Source organism: Mchenga conophoros, linkage group LG12 (assembly GCF_057382185.1).
Source record: "Mchenga conophoros isolate Kocher_MC1m ecotype Shallow Benthic linkage group LG12, M_conophoros_male_GT1.1, whole genome shotgun sequence".
Taxonomy (NCBI): Eukaryota; Metazoa; Chordata; class Actinopteri; order Cichliformes; family Cichlidae; genus Mchenga; species Mchenga conophoros.
The window spans coordinates 7,170,919-7,181,256 of record NC_140537.1 but is presented as its reverse complement, the minus strand read 5'-3'; the positions used below and the strand labels follow the sequence as shown (position 1 = coordinate 7,181,256).

Below are 10,338 nucleotides of genomic sequence, written 5' to 3'. Positions count from 1 at the left end.
AATATCTAATCAGCCAATCACATGCCAGAAAAAAAAAAGGGTGATTTAAGTGACTTTGAAGGCAGCATTGCTGTTGGTGACAGATGGGCTGTTTTACGTTTTTCAGACACTCCTGATCTTCTCAAATTTTCTCAGGAATTTACAGAGAACAGTCCAAACTGAAAAGCGAAATAAACATTTCCCTGGGTAAAAATGCCTTGTTGATTGCAGAAGTCAGAGGGGCGTGGCCATGCTGAAGGCAAGAGGAATTCTAAGCCAGTTTCTCAACCCAGCCCATCTGATATCAGTAACCACAACACATTCAAAGTCAATTAAAAGTCGCCTTTCTTGCCCGTTCCGATGCTCGCTTTCAACTTTGAAATGAGACCACTTGGACAACAGTAATGATAAATAATTGCAAATAGAGCACGTTTACAGAATTTAATGTCATTTTTATAGAGCACCTCTTATTTTAAGAAAAGATGGGCGAGACGATTTTTGAAACTAACTGCAAATTAAGCACACAATATTTAATATCTGTATTTTACCATTTTGATAAGACATATTTCAGTACTCCAAAACACTTTTATTAGACTGCCAACATGCTTACAAGTAGTAAATCCAGGTTAGTGGATCATAATTAAACATAACTCTGTGGCAAACGCAGAGTTCAGCAGGCCATCAAGGAAGAAGTGACGTGCATTTCTGCAGTGTAAAGATTCACAAATGATTTTCTCCTTAATCTACAGTCACACAAAGCGCCAGGAAAATCTTTGGTGATGTTCTCAGATGATTCTGACGCTTATCACCCAGTTCCTCCTGATGTCCTCCACACCATCAACCCTCTGTCCTCCTCACAGTTTCTTCCTCAGCTTGCCTTTCTTATGGCCACCCCTTCCAAAACCTGACTTTTTAACTTCTCCGAGCCACTTTTTGTTCTTGGAGCGGAGCTTCCTCATCCCCCCGCCCTGCAGGAACTGGTGCTTCTGCTTTTTCTTGCGCTGCTTCATGATCTGATCCTTTGTTTTCAGCTCCGAGCGTGCTTTGTGGTCACCGGAGCTCTGTACGTTTGGACCTCGTCGGCCACGGCCACGACCTGGGAGAGGCACGACACAACAAAGAGGTTGGAGGTGTTGGGTCTAAACTCAGACCCCGCTGTATCCAAGACTTATTCCCATGAAAGAAAAACAAGGCAACAGTGTTCGATCGATTTCTTGCGCAAGGGAGGCCCCCTCATCTGTGTCCAGCACGACAATGAACCCCGATGATGGCCTCCTCTCGCTGCCTTTTATTGACAAACTTCAAACAATAGTTTACAAAACACCTCCCCCTGCAACCCCCTTTGGTTACAAAGACAAGGCACTGTATGTAAGTGTGTGTGTGTGGGTGTTATGTGAGAATGTGTGTGTGTGTGTGTGTGTGTGTGTGTGTGTGTGTGTGTGTGTTGATCAAAGGGTCATAAAACCTAAAAGCAGGAACAACATCCTTGGTCATAAAGAGGGTAGTCTTCCCCCACACCCAATGTATGGTTTACCAAAGATAACACAGTGAAACCATACAAAGGGTAGGAAGCTCTACCAAACATCAAACAGATCTTCAAAAGGACGTTCCTGTGATAAAACACTTCAACCTCCCACCCAGAACCTCGAGAATCTGGGGATGGGAGGAAAGAAAGAATTCCTTTCACAGAGTTAAAACAATGGACAAATGGTAAATATAAAAATGACAAATGTTTAACTATTTAATCTAACAGGAGGTTATAGCTCGCAAGGCTGGAAGAGGGACTTGAAGTATTTACCTTTAGAGTTGAGTTAAAACATGGTGGCTGATGTTCTATATTTAACAGGCAGACATGTTTGTGCTATTCATTTTGATGCCTTCCTACCTCTTGCTGGCTTCCTGCCTCCTCCGCCTGTTTCTCCATCTGATCCAGATCCTGTATCATCAATCTTGTATTTTTTCCTTCACTCCTCATAACTGACATGTCAGAGCGACATGTTGTCAAGTGATACAACATCTTCACAGTACAGCTTAATATTGTCATAGGAGTAGAGAAGAGGGTCATTGAGAGCAGCACACAGAGAAGCTTTTTGTTGGAAGGATACAAGTTCTTCCTGTTCTTCTTGTTACTGATAACCTGACCGCTGTCTGTTTTGATCTTCTTCTTCTGGTCTTCTTTTCCCGTTTCTCTCACAAAACGCTTCCTCTTACGGTCCCTAAAAAAAGAAGGGGGAAAAAAGACTTTAAATTATAGTTTGAAATGACCATTTGGTGGATACTGAGTCAAACATAGGGAAATTTGTACCATTTCATCATTTTCTTCTGCTGGTTAAGGCGATCGCCTTCATCTCCCATGAGATCAAGGACAGCTGAAGAGGCCTGCTGTTCAAAAGCACTGCCCTCTCCACCGAGACTCAACCTGTCGACGCATAACACAGGACAAAACAGCATAAAACACAAAGCCATTCACATTTTTTAAAGAAACAGATGCAACAGTTTAATGCCTCACCCTCTCTCAGAGTCAAAGTCTTTAGGTCTGTAAGGGATATAATACTCTTCATCTTTGCCTGACTGCCTCTTTTTCTTGGTCTTTGGTCGCTCTTCGCCATCTTCCTGCTGACCTCTTCTTTTACCACCTACCACGTCTGAAAACACCCCCTGGTGGAAATAGAAAGAATTACATGGTACAAAGTGACAAAGCATGATACAGAGATCCTACTATCTTCCTCTTCTAGTTTGTATACAACATCATCTACATCAAAACTGCACTTTATTTTGCTTCTTCTTCATCAGACAGCACAAACAACTTTCTCATTTTGACTCAAATATTGGTTTTGAATGAAAATGATGAAACAATCCTGGGTGTTTATTCAACTTGTGAGCAGGTTTTCTAATCCACCGTACTATTATTATTGACACTAGTACATGTTCGTGCTGCTGGCAAACTAATGTAATGTAGTAAGTAATGCCTCAATAGAAACTGTTAGACAGGATTAATGAATAAACAGCAGAGATAGTTTGGTAAAGGTAATAACAAATAAAAGGAATTATTAAAGCTAAAGTTGGCAAATAAATATGTAAAAAATAATTTGTTAAAGTTAATAGATGAAAATAAAACACACAGCAGAAATGGCTAACACACAAAACAGACTGGAAAATTTAAAAAAAAGAAAAAGAAAAAAAAAGGCCAACAGGATTGATGTGTGAAGAGTTTTTGATACCACTACACCGTGTAACAGTTTAAGTATGCTATGGCCTGACCTTCGGTATAATTTTAATTTCAAGTCATCCCTAACTTTCTGAGCGAATAACTAATGTTATCCAGCAAAGGGAAAGACACTTGAAGGGGCACAACTTAATAAATACATTCATCAGGACAGAGTGTATGACTGTGTGAAGGAAAAAGCAACAGCACCACATTTATACCGCACAGACAAATGAACTGGCTTCAAAAACAGAGGCCAGATCTGAGAGAGTGCATCCCCAGTACCAATGCACTACGCCAAACAAACACAAAGAAACTTTTGTCAGGGATTCTCTGTGTGTGTGTGTGTGTGTGTGTGTGTGTGTGTGTGTGTGGTGACAGTTTGGGGATACAGCTTGTTTTGATAGGGTTTGGTGGCATCAAGGATTTACATCACACTATGTTATTAATGTAAATTAACATTATTGGGCATGATTTTCAATACCATAAAAAACTATTCTTACTGGGGGGGGTTAAATGACAATTCTACAATTCTTATGTGTGTGCAACAGAGGTGTGCAAAATACAATAACATAAGAACAAGCAAAATATACGAATGGGTAAATCTGAGAATTATAAGAATAAATATATGTACAAATATAAGAGTGTATGTTAGGGCTGTTCGATATAACGATATATATCAAATGACGATATAAAAATGTCTATCGTTTCCTATTACGCTATCGTTTGTTTCGTGATGTCGTAAAATAAACTGTTTACAGCAGTATTTTTCATCGTTTTGACGGTCACCTTAGTGGCTATATTAATTTCTTAAAGTTCTCTCTTTCTCTTATATTTAATATAACCACACTATGGGCGGGCAAGTGCCTGTTTTTACGTGTTTTCGTTAGCAACAATGACGGTAAAACCATCGCGTGGTTCCGCTGTACGCTTGTTTGTTTTCCACGTAAACCTTTCACAATAAAGCTCAAGATCCTGTTGAGACTTTTCAAAACAAACTGAATCACATGAGAGAGTATGCAGAGTTTACAGATGAGAAGCAAACAAAGAGCCGTCAGACTCAAACTATATGTATACACCTGCCCGCCTTCGTAAACAACTAAATGCTATGTTGCCCTATCATTTTTTGATTGGTCCACATGGTATATTTTTTCACCAATAGGAAAGGCTGGGGGAGTTGGGAGGGGGACTGAGTGCTTTCTAGTGTTTTTCCTTATAAAAACCGTTTCTTCCCGCAGTAAATATAAACAACGATAGTATTCAGGAAGAAAACCTGCATATATTATACTGAACATAAAGTTGTTTGCAAAACTTGTGCATAATTTTTACAAATGTACAACTTCTATTCGCATTTCAAGTTATGAAAACAATTCCTTAAACATGTTTGTGGCTTTTACAGTAAAAATGACAAGTATTTTCTACTCGGATTTTGAATTTTTTTTGTCTGAATTTAGATCTATTGTGCAAATATAGTATAAATGAAAAATTAACTCAAATTTCAGATATTTGAGGTTGTGCCAAAAAAAAAAAAGAAGAAGATTTTTTTAAAGGTGAAATATAGAGGTAAAATCTAAAGTAGTCAAAAACGGCCAATTATACTCTGGACCCCAGAGGGTTACTAAATACATTTACATGTCTTGGTGACTGCAGCTGGAACCTTGGCAAAAAGTGTATGTGTGTGTGTGGAATGCTAGCTACCAGCATTCATAATATAATAGTTACAATAGCAACAGTAACCAGGGGGGTGGGGCTTAAATGACAGAACAAAGACAGGCTACTATGATGTCACATGCCAGGCCACCATGATGTCACATGCCAGGCCATAAAAATCTATAAATAGGGGTGCCTCGACACACAGTTGTAGAATTCCCTTGCAGGTGATTTTAAGCTAGCGATTGAATTGTGTTTTCAGATGAAAGCGCTTATAACCTTCTCCCAAAGTAGAGTACTCTTCCTCCACCCAAACCTAAAATGTATATTTCTAAATACAGGGAAGCAATTGTATTAGAAAATAAATATAAAAATGAACACAGGACCATGGTGCCAAGAACAGTTAAGGCCCCATCTCATCGCGAAATGTGCCCACAGAGGCCAGAAGGCGAAAAACCTGAACACACATTCAGGAAAAAACCAGAACACACAGGCATGAAGAAAGTCATGGCTCAACCTGCTTGTGTGGATACACGCAAAGGGGACAAGCAGCTCCTTGAGAAATCTGGACTTGTCCCCTTTTATTTACAGAAAAACGATTACAGAATCGTTCCAGACTACCTGCGTAGAAGAAAGGCAGAGAAAGAAAAGGCTAAGCAGGACAATGATGCCTGGTTAACAAAACAACAGGAAACAGTTAAACCACTGGCCGAACAGGAGAAACAAAACATTCTCCAGGGCCTAAAGAGGAGGTTTAATGAGCTAAACTTTGAATATCAATCCCTCCCTTTTACTATCTCCCCTTCACAGCACAAAAAATACAATTACAAAATGTTTCTCGAAGAGGCAATGAGTCAAGTTGAAAAAGACATTGCCCTTTTTGAGGAACATAAATACATTTACGTAGGCAGGGAAGATGCATCTGACGAACAACAGTTACAGCGGACTCCACTGCCACCCATTAGACCGAAAAAGACAAAGTTGACACCCGCTCCTCAAGTCACACAACCAACGAAAAAGGAAACTTTCTCCACCGACAACCTACCACCTTTTCGTAGGATGTGTGTTCCACCTATATCCAGAAGTGGAAAGCAACCTATTCCCATGACTGAGAACCTTCACAGACAACCTATTCCCACCCAACTAGTTATAATTCCACGACCTAGTCCTGTCCCTCTGCCACCTATTTGTAAAAAAGCTGAATCTACACCCCGACCACCTGTAAGACCTCCAATGAAACGAGGTGTAACACCCATCCTTCCACCCATTTCCACCAAAAAGCTGTAGTGCTGTACCGTTAGAGTAGTTTTTTAACTACCTAACCCCCAACCGGTCTTGACAGAAGCCGCACCATCTGAGCCTGGTTCTGTCGAAGGTTTCTTCTTTTTAAGACAAAGGAGTTTTTCCTTCCCACCGTCGCCCAGTGCTTGCTCAGATGAGATCATTTGATTGTTGGGGTTTTCTTAAACATAAATTGGCCTATTGAAAAAATGTAGTGGTTCTTACTACATTTTATTTTCAATAGACCAATTTATGTTCAAAAAAAAAAAAATTACAGCAGAAAAGAAAGCATGGGAGACATCTGATGCATTTCATTGCTTTTTAAAAAATAATTTATAATTTATCTGGAACAAATAAAAGAAAGTAAAAATAATCTTTTGTGGATTCTTTTTCTTCAATAAGTAGTAGAATAGGCAGTTCTTTATACATAAAGCGTAGTGTTTTGTTAAAAAATAAAGTGGCACAGCGGCACTGTGTTAAAGGCCTGTGTTTTTACCATCAGCGTGACAGCGTTGTGTTGTTTTTAAGTACTGTATAATACTTAAATATGATCAGTTAGACAAAACCAGCTGATGACAAATGTTTTGTCTTGCTTTGTTTTATATTTGGGACAGTTCTTAACCCAGTTTACAGCATGATTTAGCAGATATACATTTGCCCTTCTAAACAGAGAATGTTTCAATTTCACAGGTTTCACCTCAATTCTTTTATCTGCTGAACTAGAACACTTCAAAATGTGTGACAGTACCAGTAGATAACCACATTTCTGCAAGTTTGTTTTTTGCTTGTTCAGCAACTTCAGCAAGTGGTTATTGATGTATCATACTTTCTTCAGTCGTGATGGATTCTGTTTTCAGACAGGGTAAAACATCAGGATGGTGGCTAATACGGAAAGAAAAATGGATGGTGACAGAAAAACAGAGATAGCTTATACTAGACAGAATGGCCTGCATCCCTTGCTGTGTTCTTTTAATTCTTCAGCAAGGCATTTGATGATGACTATGGGTTCTGGACTTCATGTAAATAATTTTCATCCAAATACTAAAAACAATCCTTATGCAACTTTGTCCAATTCATAACTGGGTACTAAAAGGGCTTCAATTCATGAACAGATGATGCAAGACTTCTGTTTAACATCTTTAATAAAAGCTACGAGTGGAAACTTTCATTTAACATCAAGTCTTGGCAGCATACAGAAGTAAAATATGTAAAAAAAATTGAAATTGCCCAACATTTACAGATTTAATGTGCTATATGTGCATGCCGTTGAATGCATATGTATAGGTTTGTGCATGAGTTTTCTAAGGCTGTGTTGTCATTCTCAGTTTAAGAAGCAGCACAAATACAATGGGCCTGCTGAGCCTGACAGCCATAAGCATCCGTCATAATGAAACTACCTTTAATGAAACAAGCTCAGGAACTGCCCCTAGACACACACACACCTACAAGTTAAGCACACTAATAACTCATATATATAATCTGTGAAATCTCACATAGAGTGCATTTTGGATGTAACAAGAGCACATCACAAGAAAGCAACAACAAATAAATAAATAAATAAATGACACCCCGCTAAACAATAAATATATCACCAGTGTTGGGACTAACGCGTTATTAAGTAACGCATTACAGTAACTACGTTATTATTGTGGTAACGAGCACGGTAACTAGTTATTATGCCAAAACCAGGAACGCGTTACTCGTTACTGGGATTTAGATAGGCTCGTTATTCGTTACTTCGTGTGGTGGCTATCGCGGAGCTTCCACAGATTCAATAACATTAGCAAGTGGTGGAAGCCAGCAGGTGGATGAGAGAAAGGGAGGCAAGAGGAGAGACCCGAAGCGGCCGCCGGTCCCAGTGTCAGGTGAACTGAACTTCAGGTAAGAAGTTATAACCTGCAGTCCATCTGGGTCAGATATGAACCAAGTTTAGGTGGAGTTTATTTTCGTTATGCTGACTTTTTTGTACTGCGTGCTAGCTAGCATGACGGAGTTTCTATACAGCTGGGTGGGTGCTATGTTACTGATGTTGAACTTTATTTTGTTCATAAGGTTAATTATTAGAGTTGCCAACCGTCCTGTAAAAAACAGAATCGTCTGGTATTCAGAGAAAATATTACGCGTTTCTTATTGAGGTGAAAAGGAACAGTTTGTCCCGGACTTCAGCTACAATGAAAAAGACACAAAGCTGGAGTTATTCTGTGTTTACGCTGCACAGCTGCCTCTTCTTCTCTCATCCTCTCACCCTCCCTCTCCTGTTTCTACTTCAATCATGAAACTGATCAATGATCAGCTGATCGGCTTTTCTCTCTTGTTTATTTATCGCCCACTTTGCGGCAGAAAGAGGAAACCAGCGGATGTTGCGCTAAACAACAGCAGCACTTTTAAGCTTGATCAGCTGTTGTTAGAATTTATTTAATATTAATTTCTAGTATCAGCTGATGTTTGCTGGAGCCACAGCTGTAAAGCTGCTGGTCATGATGTCGGTTTGGATATGTGGTGAGAGGGAAACATGAAGATGAAACCAGGAGATGTCCTTACTGAATCATCAGAGCTGTGATGGAGAAACAGGTTTACCTTTTAGTTAACATGAATGAGTTGAAGGGAAGTTATGAACTGTTTCTGAGAGATAAATAACACCAGGATCCTTTTCTAAGCAGCTGACAGCTGGTAACTGTGCAGGGGCGGGTCTAGCAAAGTGTTGCCAGGGGTCCATGTAGGGAATTAAAAGGGAAAGGGGGGCACAAGGAAATACTTTCTTATTCTCATTTAAAATGTCTCACTTTTAAAAAAATAATTATCTGAGTCTTACAACAAACAATTGATAGATTGATGCATATATACCATCAGAACAGTGTACATCACTGTCACAACAGTATTTATTTTCATTCAAAGGCTTTATGATTTTTCCTATAATGGTGGGCCGGTCTCTAGTCAAAATGCCCGGGACGATTTTTTTGTCCCAGTCCAGCCCTGTATGCAGCTCATCTGCAGTCTGGTGTTACCTACATCTTCCTATTCAGAAGGCAGAATTTCCGAGTTCTGAGTACAATCGAAAGCACCACGACTGCAGTTTTTGTGTTGGATGTAAAAAGCAGGCTAGGATAGAATCAGGCGTGGGATTTCTCTCGTGGAAATGTGCACATTATTTTTTCCTTTCTATTGGTAGGTGGCACAGTGCACTTGTGGTAAGTAAGCAAGCTAGAAGAAGAATCTTGCTGGGTATCCAGTTACGGAAGCAACACATTAACAAGAGAATTCTGAGTAAAACCAAAGTTACTTTCCCTAGTAACTAGTTACTCTGAAAGTAACGAGTAACTTGAAGTAACTGAGTTACTTTTGATAGAAGTAACTAGTAATGTAACTAAGTTACTCATTTAAAGTAACTTACCCAACACTGTATATCACAGAACTTAACTTTGAGTGAGAAAAAAAGAGAAATAGTCTGGAAACAGATGAATTTTCAGTCACTGACACAGTGGGAGTTCTGGCAGACACGTTGCACTAAGAAATGTCTTATTTTTAGAGACTGACCTGAATGTATGTTAGATACTGGTCAACACTGGAGCACTTTGGGATGCTGTAGCCCTTGTAGAAGCTAAATGCAGGTCCAAACATTTCCTCACTGAACCACACCTTGGCAAAGGTGTTGAGGAGGCGCTTGTCATAGTCGTCGGTCACACGACCACCGTATTGAATCTCTCCAATCATGTATCGAACTGTGTTCCAGGACACACCCTAAGGAGATGATAAAACAGTGATAAAGGATGACAAAAAAAATTGTTCATGAATGTGCAATATAATTTGTGAGCAGACTGAATACATACACAGTCAGAAAGCTCTAAAACTCCCAGCAGATGGCTGTTGTTGATAAGTATTTACAATATCCTTTCTTTAAATCTCAACCCTTTTAACATTTTTTTATGGTCAAGAGTCCTAATCACACAGAATAATAAGCATTACTCTACCTACCTTCTTAATATCCATGTCATCAAGATGGTTTTGAACAAACTGGACAGTGGCATTAAAATCAGCCTGGTTGAACTCATAGGGAATATTCCATCCCAGGGGGCCATATTTCCTTCTCTCCTGAACTGTGCTGTGAAGAAAGGCTACTGCATACAGCATCGGCCTCCACTGCGCCATGTTACTGACATCCAAAAGGTCCTGGTTTATACCTGGTCAGGGACATGCAGGTCAAAAAGATGTACTGCATGCCCAAA

At 39.5% G+C, this 10,338-nt stretch overlaps 1 protein-coding gene across 1 annotated transcript in view; it reads right to left on the bottom strand.

Moving 5' to 3' along the window:
• Positions 1 to 406: 406 nt before the first annotated feature.
• Positions 407 to 10,338, bottom strand: part of LOC146562058 (dynein axonemal heavy chain 5-like) — a 30,670-nt gene continuing 20,738 nt past the window's right edge. Inside the window, exons 17-23 of the mRNA XM_085293537.1 lie at positions 10,088 to 10,293; positions 9,650 to 9,853; positions 2,489 to 2,637; positions 2,285 to 2,398; positions 2,085 to 2,195; positions 1,865 to 1,956; positions 407 to 1,075 (exon numbers count right to left, since the gene is read on the bottom strand). Coding sequence (XP_085149663.1) covers positions 1,944 to 1,956; positions 2,085 to 2,195; positions 2,285 to 2,398; positions 2,489 to 2,637; positions 9,650 to 9,853; positions 10,088 to 10,293 — 797 coding nt within the window. The 3' untranslated portion in view covers positions 407 to 1,075; positions 1,865 to 1,943. The remainder of the gene's footprint in view (positions 1,076 to 1,864; positions 1,957 to 2,084; positions 2,196 to 2,284; positions 2,399 to 2,488; positions 2,638 to 9,649; positions 9,854 to 10,087; positions 10,294 to 10,338) is intronic.